Genomic DNA, 17875 nt, shown 5'->3' with positions numbered 1-17875 from the left:
TTCTGAGGCTGGATTTGAACTGAGGGCATCCTGACTTTAGTTCTGTGTTAATTGCACCGTTCAAGCAGCTTTAAAAGCACCACGTTAATATATCAGCTATCTGTGCTCTAGCCCAGGGATTCCCAAACTGTCTAGAATCCTGACATGCCCTGAGGTTTTTTGGCCTTGAACCTCAGGTGCTCCGTTAAAAGGGAATTCATAAGCCGGGGTTCCGTACAAATTTTGTTTAAACCAATGAGTTCGAGCACGGTGGAGAGGCGCTGGACAGTTGGGTTTCCCCTATCTGGTAATTGCGGGGGACCGCTGGACCCTTTCATAGCACGCATCTATGAGTTTCCCCAGTCTCTGGGACGAAGGTCAGAAGTTGCCAGGACGTCCCGTTTGTAAGGCCCGGGCGTTATTTTAGTGACTTGCTGACGCAGAGTCTACCCGGACCCGGTGAATCGCGGACTTCAAGAGGCCGGCTCAGCTCAGCGGGGGGCAGGGGGCGGCCGAGAGGAAGGCACAGAGAAGGGCCGCGGAGCAGTGTACTGAGGCCCCGCCCCTAACCTAACCCCATCTACCCGGGAGAGAGCCTCAGATCGCCCCTCGGGGGCAGGGTCTGTGGAAAGTGGGGGGCGGACGGAAGATTATGGTGAAAGCCGTCTATCCCGCAGGTGGCAGAGGGGGACGAGACTTCACCTCGACTCTTACGATTCGAACGCACACGTGAGAGCCAATGAAATCTGGCCGATTTGTGCTTTTGCCAAAAGGGCGTGGGAGGGGGCGGGGCCGTCTTGATAAACGGGGTTTCCCCATCCTAGGATCTGGCGGGGCATGATCCTGCCTGGATGCCTCAAAGGGGATTCAAAAGGCGATTCGGAGAAAAGACCCATCGATCACTCCGATTCCGCCACGGATATACCTCCCACACTGGACAGTTACTTCTCTAGAGGAGGTCAGTCCCCAGATTTGGGGACCAAATAAAAAGGACCAATCCCTTCAGTTTGTTTCTCTTTGTGGCTTCTCCTCGGCCCTGTCCCAACCTTCCTTAGGCATCTTGGCTGGCACCTTGCCACGCCTCGCCTTCATCTCCTCGGCCTCCTGCACTGCCCGTGCCAGTGTCTGCAGAGCGACCCGGGGCAGCTCGTGGGAACCTACCCCCCGCAGTTTGGTCCCCAAAGGGGGCGAGCTAGGGGGGCACCACAGTGGGCAGGGCGCTGGGCCTGGTCGGGAAGACCGAGGTTCAAAGCCAGCTTCAGACATTCATTTCCTAGCTGTGGGACCCTGGGCAACTCACTTCACCTCCACCCGCTTCATCTGTAAAATGGGGTTAACGACATCACCTCTCTCCCAGGGTTGGTGTGAGGATCCAATAGGATAATGTGTTTGGCACCCTTTGTTTTCTGAATTTATCTCAGGCTCCCCTTTCCCAGGAGCCATTTCTCCTAACAATGAAAAAGGAAAATACAGAAAAGCACTTAGGCAAAAGTAACCCACGCGTGTCTGGCAGAATCGGCAATATCCCGCCCCCGCTGCCCCCCCCACACGGGCGGAAAGGCTGGGGGTGGCCGTCTGGGAGCGCGCCAGCCGCTTGTTCATTTCAGCTTAAGCATCCCCCAGCTCCGAAATTGACAAGCGCTTCAGGGCGGGCCAGGTCGGGCCTGCTGGGCTAGCGGAGGGTCCGGCCGGAAGAAAGTGTTCCTAAAAGCGACCTCCACTTCGAACTGGGCCCGACCCACGCGTCCTCGACCCCACCGGGAGCGTTAACCCTTTACCGGGAGCAGCTCACCCCCACCCCCACCTCCACCTCCCGCGTCGCGGGGCGTCGCGAGCCGCCGTTGGGGGGCCGTCGAGGCGCGCCCAGGCTCCTGGGGCCGCTCGAGGTCCTCGACCAACCAGCGGCCGCGCCTCGACGGCCCCCAACGACGGCCCCTGGCGTTCCAGGACGCGCAGCCAGCGGGTCGGCGGAGGCGGTGGTCGCCATCTTAGGGAGGTGGGCGCGCTCCGACCGGCCGACCGACCGTCCCACGATCGCGCGGCCGCCAGGAAACTTCCCGCTGCGCGGCCGCCTGGCTGACTGCCAGTCCGTCAGTCCGTCCGCCCGACTGTCCCGCGGCGGCCGCCGAGGCCGGTGGCGGGAGGGCGAGGCGGGGGCGGGGCCCGGCGGCGGCGGCGGTGGCGGCGGCGGCGGCGACGGCAGCGGCGGCATCCCGGCCCCGCCCCCGGCCTTAGTGCCAGCTCCGCCCCCGGCCCCGCCCCTAGCCCCGGCCCCGGCCCCGGCCCGCGGCCCAGCGGGGGACACCCCGGGCGGGCTCCGGGCAGCTAGACACCATGTCGGGCCAGTCTCTCACCGACCGGATCACGGCCGCGCAGCACAGCGTCACAGGTTCGGCCGTGGCCAAAGCCGTCTGCAAGGCGAGCACCCATGAAATGATGGGGCCGAAGCAGAAACACCTGGACTGTGAGTAGGGTCCCCTTCCCCCTCTCTCGCAGCCCCCCACCCCCACCCTCCGCGACCCCCCGCAGCGCCGGCCCGCCGAGCCAGAACGGGCGCCTGCTCCCTCTGGCTCGGCCTCGCCCGTGCCAGCAGCAGCGTGGGGGCAGCAGGTCCTCAGGCTGGGTCCTCAGGCTGGGTCCGGGCCACCCCGCTCAGCCCGGGACGGGGCGCCTCGTTCATAGGCAGAGCAGCTAGGTAAAGCAAGCCAAGCCAAACCAAACCAATGTGCTACTTGTTTGAATGTTTGGTGGGACGAGCCAGACCCAGCAGCGCCTGGGCTGCTGGCATCCGGGGACCAGAGGATCAGAGATCCGAGCTGGATACGAGCTAGCCCCCCCCCCCCCGCACCCCACTCATTTGACAGAAGAGGAAACTGAGGCCCAGAGAAGGGCAGGAACTTGCCCAGTTGAAGGGACAGCCAGATTTGAACCTAGCTTAAGCTGGCTCAAGATCCAGGACTCCTCTCTCTGCGTTATATTCATTGAACCTTGCTAACTTGGCCCCAGGTGACCTTGGCCAAGTCCCTTCTCTTGCTCTGGGTTTCAGTGTTCTCCTCTGTAGCCTGAATGGTGCCCCAAGGCTCCTCCCAGCTCCAGATGCCATGCCATGAAATCTTAGGACTTGGGAGTGGGTGGCAGAGATCCCCGGAAACTCCTTTTTTAACCTTCAAATAAGTGTCTTCCCCTGGGGTCACAGACTAATCTTAACTAGCAGGTAGGTATTGGCTATTAAGGATGGAAGGCACCTTAGGGGTCACGGAGCCCAGCCCCCTCGTTTTACCAATGACCCCTCGAAAGGGTCAGAAACAGCTCCAGAGCCCACACCTAGCTGGGGGGGGGGGGGCAGGCTTGAAAGCCAGGTCTTCCTTCCGGTGCTCTCTCCCCTGGACTACCCTCCTGCCCCGGCAGGATTGTCCTACAGTGAAGTACAGCCTGAGGAAGGAACTTGAGCTGCCTTCCCAGCTCAGACCGTACTCTCTCCATCATCCCGGATCTGGAGGAAGGGAGGGAGGGAGCAGGTAATGGGCATAACTAGGGAGGGAGCAGGTAACAGGCATAACTCAGTGTTTTGGGGTTTGAGCTAAAGATTGCATTCAGTACATATTGCTCCCTACACACTTCCAAGATCTTCCCAGACTTTCTGTATCCCTTAGCTGCTAGGCTTGGGAATGACTGTGGCTTGGATTGGGGTGGGGGTAGGAGCGGGAGGGGGAGTGGTGCTGGGCCTGCTACAATGAACCTCCAGGCCCTGTACTTGAAGCCAAACTAACTGTTCTTCTCAGGGCATCAGGAGACCCTCTTTGGCTCTATGCCACAAGGGGTAGCCATGACCCTTGGCATGCTGCTTGGCTCAGTTGCCCAGTGGGGGGCCTGAGCTTTGATTACTCTTTGAAGTTACTCCCTGACCATTGAGGATAGCTCCCTCGGGGCTCAGAGGTCCCAGCCTTCCCCAGAAGCTTCCTTAACCCCCTAGTCCTTTCAGAGTTCCTGCAAGCCTCTCAGTTGGTATGTGGCACTTTTTTCTCCCTGCCCATTTGACAAGCCTATCTCCAAGTCAATGTTTCCTTGTGACTGTAGGCCACTCGCAGTTTCTGGGCCTGTTTGGGGGGGTGGGGTGGCATGCAGTACTGGGCTGGGCTCAGGCACTGAGGGATTTGACCAGATCCCACTGGTAGGCCCACAGGCTTCTGCCCTTTCATCCCCCTGAAGTCTCTTGTCCTCACTGTCTCTGGAATTCTTTTCACCCACTCCCACAGCCAACTCCCTCTTTCAAACCCAGGTTCTCCTGGGGAGACTTGGGAGTAGTGTCTTAACTGGTTCCCACTTGGAGATGCCTGGCCCCTCCAATTCAAAGTGCACGGTGCTGTTGCCAGGTTCTTCAAATATTAGGTGCAACAGATTGAGCAGCATGAGTGAAGCTCCACAGGTCTCTTCCCTCCTGAGTTGTTTCTTCAGAGAACAAAACTTAAAATCACTGTGAACGTGATGGGTTGGTGGGTGGGTGGGTGAGTTGGGACTTCTCAGACTCAGTCCTGTTTCGGCCAGGGGCAGGGACTCTCCAGGGGGTGAAATGGAACTATCACCTTTGAGAGCCCTGGTGTTGAAGAATTGGCTCAGTGGGCACTTGCCCAAGTCATACTGGGCCATGGACTCAGGCTGGATGGACACTTGTGGTGAAGACAGTCACATTGGGCCATGGACTAGGGCTCGATCGATCATGTCACTTCTTTCTAATTTAGACCTGATTCATTGCACGAATGAGCTGAACATGAGCATACCACAGCTGGCCGACACACTCCTGGAGCGCACAGTCAACAGCAGCTGGGTGGTTGTTTTCAAGGCCCTGATCACCACCCACCACCTCATGATGTATGGCAATGAGGTAAGGTGAAGATTGTGCTTCTTTCCCCTCCCCTTTGACTTTTGGGGTCTTCTGGTATCTGGAAATCCTCCTGGGGAGTGCTAGGCCAAGGCCTGCTTCTGTGGGTATCTTAGGAAGGACCTTCAGTGAATGGTAGGAGTGTAGACTGACCTGGGGTTCTTTTGCTAGGACCTGTGACTTGGGTTCCACTGGCCACTGAGGTGGGGGAAGGGTGCCACAAGGATCCCTTTCTCACTTTCAAGAACTGCAAGAGAGGCAACTTCTCCCAATGTAGATCAGGCTGAGCTCTGACTCTTGGGTCTGAGAGACATTTCCCCAGGTGCCAGGGGAGGTCCTCCTGACTCCCAGGGTAGCCCTCTGTCCTCCTGAGATAATTTGCCGGAATTGTGCTTGGGGGCTCATCCCTCCCCAGCCGGCTGTAACTTGCTATGTACTTCTGGTGGAGGGAGTCACTCTCCCTACTTTAGGCTGTCCATAGTGCAGGCCAGAATCTGTTTTCTTTTCCTTCATCCTCTCCTTCTTCCTCCTGACTCTGATTTGGCTTTTTTCACTGGATAGTTGAAGCTCCTACTCCTCCCCTTGTGGTTTTCCATCTGACATGACCAGACTCTTTTCCTCTTCCAAAGTTTATGGGAACAGAATGAGTGGGTGGGCAGGCGAGGGAACAGCCTGGAGGGAGAGTTGGTGCAGCTCCAAAGGCCAGGGGAGACTGCCCAGTGTCCAAGGGGAAGTTTGGTAGATAAGGCCAGGGATCTTTAGGTGGCCCTCTCTGTGCAGGTGGGGTGGTTCTGCCCTGTCACTTTCTTGCAGTAGATTGAAAGTAATAGGGAACCTGAATTCCCCAAAGATTCAATCCTAAATCCATTCTGTTTTAAAGAAAGAAAACTAACGTCAGCTTCCTGACCGTTTTGATCCACAGCGTTTCATGCAGTACCTTGCATCACGAAATAGCCTGTTCAATTTAAGCAACTTCTTGGATAAAAGCGTCATACAAGGTAAGAATGGGAATGAAAGGCAGTCTGACAGTCGAGTCTCGGCCTGGCCCACCAGAGTGTTCTGCAGACCCCAGAGAGCCAGCAAACCAGGAGTGTTGGGCTGCTGATCTTGGATGCTCGCATTCCCCAGATGGACAGAAAGGGTTGAGCCTAGAGAAGACAAGGGTGGGGAGGGATGTGGTGTCTGAAGGGCCCTAGTGTGGCTGTGTCGGCGTGTGGGTGAGGACACAGCCAGGAGCCACAATGAGGTCAAGTAGCTGGGTGTGAGAAGCGCCTTGGCCATCAGAGGTTCCTAGAAGAGGGAGGACTGGGTGGTATGGGGTGATAGGAGGCTCCCCCCTCCCACTGAGGGACTGCTAGCTGACTGCTTGACAGGCATGTTGGAGAAGGGATGGCTCTAGCTGAGGCAGGGTCAGATTCTGGGATTGAGTGACCAATTTGCTTTTTAAATAAGGCCTGTGATGAATAATAGCACACCACCCCCTCCTTCATGGAATATGTCCATGATTCTCTGTTAAAAACAACCACAACCACCACCACCAACAGTGTGTGAGACCTTGCCTCCCCCCAAAAAGGCAGGCCACAAACAGAAGGTAGTGGCAGGAAGTTGTTTCCGAGGTCCCATGTGTTGGACATCCATGTGTGCTTTTAACAGGCCTCTGCTGAGCACCTGGTCCACGTGAGGCAGCTTTTGGCGGAGCCACAATTACCTGGCGCTTCCGCTCACAAGCCACAAGTCTAGTGTTGGAACCACATTTCTTTCTCTTTAAAAATAGTGGATTTACTTTTTAGGAGAGAATACAGTATTCTCTTTTCCTTAATACTTATCATTTTCAAAATAAATGATGAGGGTATTGGAAAAAGAAAACCTTATTCTCTCCAACAGTGAGCCACATGATTTAGTTGTCTTAACAAGGAGTGTGGAGGGGCCTCGCCAGATTTCATAGCTCATATCATTCCCACAGGGTCATGGTAAATCCAGCTAAGAGATGAGATTGCAAAGGGCTCTGTAGGTCTGTCCAAAGAACCAGGCCCTGAGTGCCAAGAAGGCTGAAGCCTGATCCCGGCTCTGCCACAGCTCTCCAACAGTTTCCTTCTCTGTAAAATGAGGGGGCAGATCAGGGATCACCGCCCCACCCCCCCCCATCTGAATCAAAGATTCAGCTCAGCCGTTAGCCTGCCTGCGTGCCCCACTTCTTCCAAGTTGACTGAGATCCCTGGAGGCCTATGTGGCCTTTGACCTGCTCAGCAGTGTCCCTGCCTCCACTGCCTCCCAGCTCCCTTGGCTCCAGGAGGATCTTGAGGCTTCGCAGGGCCTTCTGAATGAGTTACTGAGATGCAGGAAGAGATGGCATTGAAGGGTGGCCACCCCTTCTTGAACAACAGTTCTAGGACTGGGTGTTTTCGCTGAGGATTGTGGGACTGTGTGATGACCTGCAGTCTTGGGCACAACTTGTCTTTAGCATGTAGAAAGAAATGTGATCAATTGGAAATAACCCAGATGTCTCCATTTTTAGGTTATGATATGTCTACCTTCATCAGGCGGTATAGCAGATACTTGAATGAAAAAGCCCTTTCATATAGACTCGTAGCAGTTGACTTCACCAAAATGAAGAGAGGGTTAGTAAATGTTTTCAGGTTTTCAAAAAGCAAACGCAACCCTGCATATAGGTTTCTTGCTATGTTGTAGTTTCCCCAGAATGCAGCCAATTTCCAAGTAGCAGCAGGGGTTTCTCCTGTCACTCTGGACTTCGTGTATCCCTCCTCTGTTATCTGTTCTGCAGGCCAGACTCCGCATGGAGAAAGCTGTGTGTGCCCTGGGTGGCTCGGCTAGAGCCCTGTGCCCCTCTCAGCATGGTGTGCAGAGGCTCCTGGCTTCATGCCAGCTGTCCTCATCTCAGAGGGTGGGCCCACAGCCTGGCGCCACACCAGGTGTTTGTTGTCAGAAGGTTGGCCCTGCTCACTTGGGGTGGGGGGGGCTGCAGGGGATGGGCTTGGCAACCAGGCAGGCCTGGCACAGCCCTGAGGCAGGCATCACGTTCGTTGTTTGCCACAGCAAGGAACAGCAGCTCTTGCATAGACCTTGCCACCTGAGTAGGGGGGGGAGCTTACATACTAGCAGTGTGCACACAAGTGTGGTGTGCATGTGGATGTGGGGCGTGTGGATATTCACACATGTATCATGCATTTGCACACATGTGCATGCACACACAGCAGCTGTCTATACATCCGTGATTTGTCTTTGCAGGCCTGATGGAGTCATGAGGACCATGGGTACTGACAAGCTTCTGAAAACCCTGCCAGTTATTCAGAACCAGCTTGACGTTCTACTTGATTTTGATGTGAGGATTTTCTTTTTAAAAAGACATTTGAATTGCTCGCTTGTGTTTTCACCTTGCCTCAATTTTCCCTGTGCCCCTCCCCGTCCCTTGAGCCATCCCATATAACATAGACTTTTTTCTTTAAAGAAAAAGAACAAAAGAAGTCAGCATAACCCATCAAGAGGGTGAAAAGGATTGGGCAAAATGTGCCCACTCCCACCTCCAGAGGTGTGATGGGGGCATCTTCTTTGGGGCCCAGCCTGTTGTTTGGAATTTCCCAGCATTCATGTATGCTTGTTCTGTGGTTCGTGTTTGGAGTGCTCTCTCCACTGCCATGGTTATAGTCACTGTGTAGATTGTTTTCTTAGCTCTGCTGACTTCCCTCTGCATCAGTTCACCTAGGTCTTTCCAGCCCTTTCTGGATTCCTCACACGTATCATTTCTTAGTTTTGTGGGTGTATATGAGGACTCTCTTTTTCTCAGTGGCCTCATGGGGCTCTAAGCCCAGTAATGCCCTCTGCGGGTCACAGAGTGGATGTTTTTGTCCCTTGGTTTGCCCAATTCCAAGTTACTTTCCTGAATGGTTGTACTGATTCACAGTTCTACCACCAATGCACTGGAGGACCTGTCTCTCCTGACCATCCTTTGTCATCTGGGCCAGTTGGCAACCTTGGAGTGGTTGGGATTTCTTTCTCTTAGTATTAGTGATGTGGGGCGTTCTTTCAGATGGCCGTTAATAGTTTACAATTCTGCTTTTGGCAGCTGTTTGTTCTAGTCTTTGATCTAGTGGGGAACGGCTTTTGGTTTGGGTATTTCTCTTGTCTTTATATCTTGGATACCAAACCCTCCTCTGAGCAATTCAATAGAACCCTTTTTTCCCCTTATTTACTTCTTCTCTCCTTAGCCTAGCTGCACTACTTTTACTTGTTTGTCTGGAAGTTTTGTAATGTCATATAATTGAGAATCTCCGTGTTGTCTTTGACAATTGCCTCTGAGCTTCTGTTGGTCTGAGAATTCCTTACCTACCTGGGGATGGCAATGAGAGATGATCTGACAGGACCATTTTCCAAGCCATCTTTGCATTTGTTTGCAAATGGAGACTATGGGAGATTTGGTCCCCACCTGTTCACTGCTTCCCCTGTCATCCACAGGCACATCCCAATGAGCTCACTAATGGTGTCATCAGTTCGGCCTTCATGCACCTCTTTAAGGATTCTATCAGGCTGTTCGCAGCCTACAATGAGGGGATTATTAACCTGCTTGGTACGTTGCTCCTTTCCTCAGGTCACAGAGGGAGGCAGGGAGGGAGGGAGGCAGTTTGCTTTCTGAATTCAGTTGAGTTCTCTTTGGATTCCCTTTATTCAAAGCCATTCCCTTTTCCTTGGTGTAAGCCAAGCTACCCAGAGGCTGCCAAGGCCATTGCTTATAGACAAATGCAGCCTTTGCCAAGTCCTGAGGCATGCCTTGGTTGGTCCCATTGACACACTCATGCCCGTTCTCCAGGTCTCTGCAGCAGGGCCTTAAGCCTGCCTTCTGATTGCCATATTCTACTGAAATAGCTCTTCATTTTTTGTGCTCAGAGATTCCAGGATATTGCTTTACTCCATGAAATGGCTGAGCAATTCAGTTCTGGGACTGGATGCTCTAGACTGACTCTTGGCCATTGAAGCTAGTTTTTATTTGTTATCAGCATTCACTCATTTGTAGGGCCATATTTAGAGGTAGGAAGAGCTGGCTTCCAGCCCTGCCCCAGACACCTGCCGGCCAAGTTCTGTCACCCCAAGGCCCCAGGTAACTCAGGGAAAGGGGCATGGCTACAGAGGAAGTCTGCATGCTGCTGCAGTCCTCGGTCTGGGCCTCCAAGCCATTTGGGTCCAAGAGAATCCAAATGCACCTTTCTTTTCTTGGCTTCCAGTCGAATTGGGGGTATTTCATTCTGTGAATCCATTTGCTTCCAAAAGCTTGTGTACAGGAGATAAGGGAAGGGGCTTCCTTTCCAAGTGATCACTGCAAGGGGAAAGCACTTTAGGTGCAGCTCTTTGCTAGGATCTTGAGAGTGGCCCCTTTAGGACTCACTTGGAGTCTGCCCAGGTGTTTGGAGCCTTGGTCTTTTATTTTAGAAAAGTACTTTGACATGAAGAAGAACCAGTGCAAAGAAGGGCTGGAGAGTTACAAGAAGTTCCTGGGAAGAATGGCCAAATTATCCGAGTTCCTGAAAGTTGCTGAGGTAACATGACCAGAGCCATTCTCTCCGTTCCTGTTCCCATGGCTAGCTGCCCGGTGTCAGCAAGGCTTGGATTCAAATCCCACCCCTGCCTTTTATGGACTCTAGGCCTCTGGACGAGTGTCTTTCCCCTCTGTGGCCTCCATTTCTTTGTCTCTAAAATGGGACGACTGACCTTTGTAGTGCCTGCTCCCCTGGGCTAGTTGTGGGGAAAGGATGAGATCTTCTATGCTTTGCAATCCAGGGTGGCGGAGATTGGCATTGCCTCTCCCCCATTTGCTGTTGAATTACTTTCTTTTCGAAAAATGTTGCTACTCTTGGATTTTTAACTCCCCTTTATTTCCCAATCGGTCCTTTCCCCTCCCCTGCCCAGGGAGCCATCCCTTGTTACAAAGAACAAAAAGAAGAGTAAAAAGGCAGTTGTACCTAAATGCCAGAGCCCCACAGTCTGGCCATCTTAGTGACTGTCCCTATAAAGATCAGATGGCATCCGTTGAGGGTCAGCAGGTTGAAGTCAACATGGGGTAGTGTAGTGTTGTGTCCACATTGGGCTTTCCCTATTGTCCATGGCTGCAGGAAAATGAGGAGAGTCTCTCTTGCTCCCCAGAGGAGCCGAGCCTGCTAGGAAGGTTCTGTTGCTCTTTGGGGCTTGGCTCAAATGTACACAATGGATTCTAGCCAGACGTAGCTATTCCAGGCCAGAAAGGAAGAATCTTCTCACTAGCATTTCCACTGTAACATAAGCAGACCCCAATTCCACGGGTTCCGCCGGTCAGTCAGCAAGTGTGAATGTAGCACACACTCTTGGTGAAGCGCTGTGCTAGGGCCTAGGCCACAAACACAGGAGCTTCCACTCTACTGGAGCTATGATGGGTTCCTAGATAAGTCAACACAGGCATAGTCCAACATGCATAGTGACTGAGGAGGGTGTCACCAACCGGGGGAGTCAGGAGAGGTCTCTCAAAGGGAGCTAGGAAGTATAATAGAGTCAGGGAGGGAGGGCATCATGGGTAAGGGTGATGGCCTATGCCTATACCTCTAAGGCGGAAGGCACTAAGAAGGAGTGAGTGGATAGCATGAGCCGAGTGGGAAGCAACAGGCAGGCCTGTTTGGCTAACTCAGCCTGGAAAACTGACACAGACTGAGTGACCCTGGCCAAATGACATGGCCTCTCAGGGCATCCTGAGAGAGGGGCTAGAATCCCAAACAAACCCAAAGGCAGTGAGGAGCCATGGATACTTCTGGAACATTCAAAATCGTCTCTTGGCTGCTTTAGGGAGGGTTGGATGGGGTGGGGGGGGGTGAAAGGGAAGAAGCAAGGAGGACACGCAGATACCACAGACCTCTGTGCCTTTGCCACTGACTGTCTTCATTGCTCTTTTTTCTTGCCTCTCTGGTGACTCCAGCAAGTTGGAATCGATCAGGCTGACATTCCTGACCTTACTCAGGTGAGTGTCCCCTTGGAGTTGCCTTAGCCTATTTCTCTCTCCTGCATCCTTCAGGGATCATTCCATTTAATCGCTTCCATTCTGAGAATCTGTTTACTTGTGGCTGAAACACTGTCCCTGAGGGATGCGTTCAAGTGTCTTGGTGTTCTTCCATTGGTGTGATGGCAAGGTGGCATGGTGGGGTGGGGTGGGGCAGGATTAGGGTAGTATGAGCTAAGATGAAATGGATTCCGCTGCTTTCCTGTGAATTTCCTTAAGGACCAAAGGTGGGAGGTGAATGGGGTCTCCTATGGCGTGTCGTTGGTAATGACACCTCTTTGCAGTCCCTGCTTGTGCTTCCATCACTATGTGGAATGTCAGTGAGGAAAGCCCTCTGCCACAGCCAGTGCAGGGGTCAGAGGCTTCGTGCTGCCAGTGGTGCTGCCGGGGGTGGTAGAGTGCTGGACCTGGACTTGGAAGCCCCAAGTTCAAATTTGACTTTACACTTTTGGATGTATGAGCCCCAAGGCTGTGAGACACCCTGCCTGCCTCCATTTCCTCATCTGTAAAATGGAGGTGATTATGGTGCCTACCTCCCAGGATTATTGTGAGGAGCAAATGAGATCATAATTGTAAAGCAGTTTGCAAACCTTCAAGCATTCTATAAATGCTGGGAATTATTATTAATAAGCAATTCAGTCTTTATTAAGAGAACCTGTGTCCCCAGCTCTGACACTTATTGCCTGTTGGAACCTGGAGAGAGTCCTTGCCCTTCTCAGGGCCTCAGTTGAACTTGATGATCTCTAAGCTCCCAACCCTGAGGGCACAGCACACCTCCAGAGACAGGTGTATATAGAACAGGCAGGGACAGAACAACCATCTGCCAGGGCTTTGCTGTGGAGCCGCAGAAGGGGCTTGGGGGTGGAGGAGGGCCCAGTGGCCCACGTTGATCTCTGAGGTTTCTCCCTTTAGGCCCCAAGCAGCCTGTTTGAAGCTCTAGAACAACATGTGGCTTCTTTGGAAGGCCGCCGGACCAAGGAACTTTTGGCAGCTTACAGGTAAGTGGCCACATACCAGCTTCTACCATACCTTTTATTTTCCTCCACATGCCTGCCCTGTTGCCCTTCTCACTGGGTACCTTGGGCCCAGAAGGGAATGGAAAGAGACATCTCTTTGCAGAGGCTCCTAGGCCCCCTTCAGCCTTAAGTCTATGACCCTATGAAGTCACATATTACCCATACACCTTTGTACCCGAGAGCTAAGTCAAAGATTGGACAGTCATTGCCCTTCTCACTGGGGATGACTGAGGAAGTGAGCAGACAGTGGGGGATCTGTCCCTGGTACTGGCTGTTGTACCAAGCACCCTTGGGCTCCCCCTGTTGGGAGTGAATGTACGAGCAGCAAGGAGCCAGGTTTACATTTCTAGAGGTTTCTGAGGTTAAAAGCATCCCTTTTAGAGTGGCACGGATCTATGTCTCCATCTCTTCCCCTTTATCTCTCATTCCCTCTTTCTCCTCTGTCTCTCTCCCTTTCTGTCTCTCCCCATTTTCTCATTCTCTTCTTTTCTCTGTTTCCATTTCTCTCCCTCTTTCTGTTTCCGTTCATAGGCTGCCAGGCTCTTCCGTCCCTGCCCCCGTTCATGCCCCAGGCTCCTAGCCCATTCACCCAGGCCTTTCTTTCTGCCCATTTCTCTGTCCTTCTCTCTCTCTTCCCTTTCCTCAAGCCCCCCCAGTTCTCTTCCCCATACCCCTCTGTCTCTGTCTTTCTCTCCCCTTCTATTTGTTCCCATGTACAGGCCTGCAGACCCCTTCTCTCTCCCCTTTCCTGAGGCCCAGAAGCCCTCCCTCAATTTTCATCTTGCTTTTTCAGTACATTTCTCTTCCTTTCTCTCTCTTCTCCCCCCTCCACCTCTCTTCATACTCTCAGGCTTCTACACCCCTTCTGTTCTCTCGCCATCTCTCTGTCCCTCTCCCTCTCTCCAGTTCCCAGGCCCTCCTCCCTCTCTCCATTTTTCTCTCCTTTACTATCTTTCTTTGCCTTTATCTCTCTTTTCCTTACTCAGTCTCCCTTTCCCTATCTCTCTGTCTCGCCCTATCTCCTCTACCCTTAGTACTCCCAAACCTGTCTCTGTCTCTGTCCCTTTGTCTTTACCTCTGTCTTTCCCCATTTCTGTCTCCCTACTCTCAGGACCCCAGACCCCTTCTTTCTCTCTCCCCATCTCTGTCTCTCCCTCTTTATCGCCCCCCACCTCAGGTCCCCAGGTCCTCCTCCCTCTTTATTGCTCTGTCTGTCTCTGTCTGTTTCCTCCTCCCTCATCTTTCTGTCCCCATTAACAGGCCTCCATGCCCCTTCTGCTCTCTCCCTTTCTCTCTTTCCCTTCCTCAGGACCCAAGGCCCTCCTCTCCCTCTCTCTCCCTCTCTCTCCCTCTCTCTTTCTCTCTCTCTCTCTCTCTCTCTCTCTCTCTCTCTCTCTCTCTCTTCCCCCTTCTCTCCTTCCCTCCCTCCCTCCACCCTACTTTACTCTCTCTTGCTTTCTCTTTTCTTTCTCTTTTTCCACATCTCTCTGTTCCCACTCTCAGGCTCATAAGCCCCTAACTCTCTTCCCCCACACACTCAGCCCATTCATACAGTCTCTTTTTTCTCTCTCCCCTTCTGTCTCTTTTTTTCTCTCTTCTCTCAAACTCCCTAGCCTTCCTTCTCCTCTCAGTTTCTCTCTGTCTCTCTCACTTTTCCCATCTCTGTATCTCCCTACCCACAGGATCCCAGACCCCTTCTCTCTCTTCATCTCTTTATCCCTCCCTCCTTTTTTCCTTCCATCAGGCAACCCCCAGTCCTCCTCCCCCTCTCTCCTTTTGTGTCTCTCTGACTCTTTATTCGTCTGTCTCTCTTCCTCCGTCTCTCTGACTCTGTCTTGGTCCCCACTCAAAGGCCCCAAGGCCTTTTCTTCTCTCTCCTTCCCCCCACCTCAGAGGCCCCCAACCCATACCCTCAGAAACTATCCTCTGTCCCCACTAACAACTTTCTCTTCTCTCCTCTCTCTCCTCCTTTTTATCTCTCTAGCTCTGCTTTCTGTCGCTCTCTTTTTCCCTTTCTAGTTTTCTTTTCCTCTTTCTCACTGTCCTGTCTCTCTCCCCACATATCTCATTCATTCTGTTTTTGTCTTTGTCTGTCTCTATGTCTTTATCTCTTTATTTCCCCAGTCTCTGTCCCAACTTACAGGCCTCTAGATTCTTCCTTTTCCCTCCCCTTCCAGCCCGTACCCTCAGTCCCCTCCCTCTCTCTCCTTCTCCCTCAGGCCCCTTGGCCTTCCTCTCTCTCTCCAGTTTTTACCTTCTTTTTTGCTTTCTCTCCTCCCTTCTCACTCTCCTTTCTTTCTGTCTTTCTCTTTCCATATCTCTGTCCCCACCCTCAGGCCTCCAGGCCTCTACCTGTCTTTCTGTCCCCCCACAGGCTCCCAGCCCATTGACACAGGCCCTTCTCTTTCTCTTTTCATCTCTCTTTCTCTGATGTCCCCCTGTCCTCAGGCCCCCAGGTAGTCTTCCTCCTCTTTTTCCTTCTTCTCTCAATCTCTTTTTCTGTGTCTCTTCTTTCATCTTTTTCTGTCCTCCCTCTTTTTCACTCTTTCCCCCCCTTTCTCTCTCTCTCCTTCTCTCTCTGTCTGTCTCTCCCCATCTCTCTTTCCTCATTCATAGGCCCTGAGGCCCTTGCCTTGCTTTCTCCTTGCCTCTGTATCTCCTCACAGGCCCTCACATCCCCACCTCTCCTTCTCTCTGTCTTTCTCTTTCCTCTCTCTCTCCTTTCTCCCTATCCTTTTTTCTCTCTTTCCCCCTCCTCCCTCTCTCTTCCCCTCTTCTTCCCCCCTCCCTTTCCCCCATCTTTGCCTCCACTCACAGCCCTACATGCCCTTTGTTTTTTCTCCCTCACCCCCTCCCCTCAGGACCCTTCCTCTCTTTTTGGATGTCTCTGTCCCTCCCCATAAGCTCACATTGCCCCTGCTTTTCCCTCTCTCTTTCTCTCTCTTCTCTGTCTTTCTTTCCCTCTCCTCATCTCTCTGTCCCCACTCACAGGCCTCTAGGCCTTTTCTCCCCCACCCCCCAAAGACCCCTATTTCATACCCCAGACTCTTTCATCTCTTTTCCCTTCTTCTGTCCTCACTCAGATACCCCCAGGACCCTCCCTCTCTCCTCCATTGGCATTTAGTCCACACCCTTTGTCCATACTCTCAGTCCTCTCTCCCTAATCTCCACAGATCCCCACCCCCACTGCTTGGGACCCTACTTCTCCTGATCTCTCTGTTTGTCTCTCCTTTGATCTCTTTCTCTCTCACTCTTTTTTCTCTTAGTCTCCCTTTCTCTCTGTCTCCCCTCCCCCCCTCATACACACACCTTTTTTCTCTCTCTTTTCATCCCTTTTTCTTCTTTCTGTCTCTCTCTTCCTCTTCCTATCTCTCTGTCCCTAGGCACAGGCCTCCAGCAGGTCCCTTCTTTTTTCTCCCCATTTCTCTGTCCCTCCCTCTCTCTCAGACTCCCAGGCTGTCCTCCATCTGCCACACCCCCATTCTTTTTTTGTTCATTCCTAGCCACAATTACTCCTAAATGGATGGAAACCCATTGAACAGTCAGTTGGAAAGTGTTCCTCGTCTGCTCTGTTGCCAGTCCCTTCCCTTTCTGCCAAACGTGGTGTTTTTTGGGGGTGACCTCTTTGTTTTAGGTACCTTCCTCCAACAAAGGCATCCATACCTGCTCCTAGAAATCCTGAGAGGCAGCGTGTAGTTAGGAATAGTCAGAATGACCTGCATTTGAATCCTGCTTTAGGCTTTTACCAGCTGGCGACCCTCACCAAGTCACTTAATCTTTTGGTGCCTCAGTTTGCTTAGCTATAAAATGGAAATATTAATGACACCTACCTTGCAGGGTTGTTTTTTGAAGATTCAGTTGTGAGAAAGTCTTTAAGTAAGTGTTCAGGTTCATGAGGGATCGCTCTGCTTCATAGAATAGCCAACAGGGGCAGAAAAGATCCACCATTTACCAGAGATTCTCCCTTGGCGCCTGATGAGCTAGGGCTGGAGCTGAAGGGAGGTGAGAAAAGGAAGTGGCTTCTGTACCCTAGGCATTCATCCATCAGACAGAGTTCACCCCTGCAGCAAGTGACTGGCTGCCACCCAGCTTTGGTGTCCCCCTCCCCAATAGGAATGGGCAGGGTGTGGCAGGTGGGATAGGGGAGGGGGAGGGGCACCTTTGACCTCCAGTGGCTGGAAGGGTTCACAGGGACTTGGGGTTGGGATGGCCCAGGAAGGAATGCATCCCAGGGCCCTTTTAGATGAGAGGTGTGAACCGTCTAAACTTACGGTATCAATGGGACTGATTCCTAGCAAGAGGAGCAGTTAGAACTGTGAAGAATTCTGGGACTCCTGTCAATTCAAGGCTGTTGAGGCTGTTCAAGAGGAACAAGGCTGTCTTGCCACCCTCCTCTTCCTCACCCTGGCGGTCCTGGGCAGTGAGGAAGGAGGTGGTCAGGTCTGTGTATGTTCCATAGGTTAGCATAGATGCCATGTTAAGGGTGGATCGCATAGGGGAGAACCTCAAAGAAATTGGCCAGTGAAAGAAAGGAAAGAGAATGAGGTGGTAGCTCTGGGCAGGATCAGGGTCTAGGCAAGGTCTGTGTTTTGGGTTTTATACTCACTTCACTTGTGAATGTGTCCCTTCCCGGTCATTTAGGATGACCCCAAAGATGGAGCTGTCCTTGGTACTTTGGATCCACACATGCCTTTGGTAGTACCCATGCCATGCTCCCTGCCCCTTCCCCCCTTAGCATCACGGTGACACAGTGGACTGGAAGTTTGATTTATTTTTCATTCCTCAAATGGTTTTTGTTCAAGCAAACATTCCTCATGATGACATGTATTACAGAGCAAACAGCCTCTCGAGTGCCGTGTCCACTCTTACCAACACCGGGAAGGCCTTTAGCAGAGTGGTTGAGAAGCAGAAGAAACAGATGCTGGATGAAGACCAAGCCCGACTGCAGGCCTTGAAGGTAGGCTGTGTTCC

The 17875-nt window shown here is 52.6% G+C and overlaps 1 protein-coding gene across 5 annotated transcripts in view; it reads left to right on the top strand.

The window, feature by feature from the left end:
• Nucleotides 1-2244: 2244 nt before the first annotated feature.
• The window catches only part of LOC122734067 (phosphatidylinositol-binding clathrin assembly protein-like), a 38314-nt gene continuing 22683 nt past the window's right edge, over nt 2245-17875 (top strand). For all 5 annotated transcript variants that reach the window (XM_043974752.1, XM_043974750.1, XM_043974749.1 and 2 more), the window contains exons 1-10: nt 2245-2443; nt 4719-4861; nt 5781-5856; nt 7374-7476; nt 8105-8198; nt 9329-9440; nt 10298-10404; nt 11808-11849; nt 12801-12886; nt 17738-17861. In XM_043974752.1, the coding sequence (XP_043830687.1) occupies nt 2314-2443; nt 4719-4861; nt 5781-5856; nt 7374-7476; nt 8105-8198; nt 9329-9440; nt 10298-10404; nt 11808-11849; nt 12801-12886; nt 17738-17861 (1017 nt within the window). In that variant the 5' untranslated portion in view covers nt 2245-2313. The remainder of the gene's footprint in view (nt 2444-4718; nt 4862-5780; nt 5857-7373; nt 7477-8104; nt 8199-9328; nt 9441-10297; nt 10405-11807; nt 11850-12800; nt 12887-17737; nt 17862-17875) is intronic.

This window comes from Dromiciops gliroides, chromosome X (assembly GCF_019393635.1).
Source record: "Dromiciops gliroides isolate mDroGli1 chromosome X, mDroGli1.pri, whole genome shotgun sequence".
Taxonomy (NCBI): Eukaryota; Metazoa; Chordata; class Mammalia; order Microbiotheria; family Microbiotheriidae; genus Dromiciops; species Dromiciops gliroides.
The sequence above is the reverse complement of the archived record's forward strand: the minus strand, read 5'-3'. Positions and strand labels throughout refer to the sequence as shown.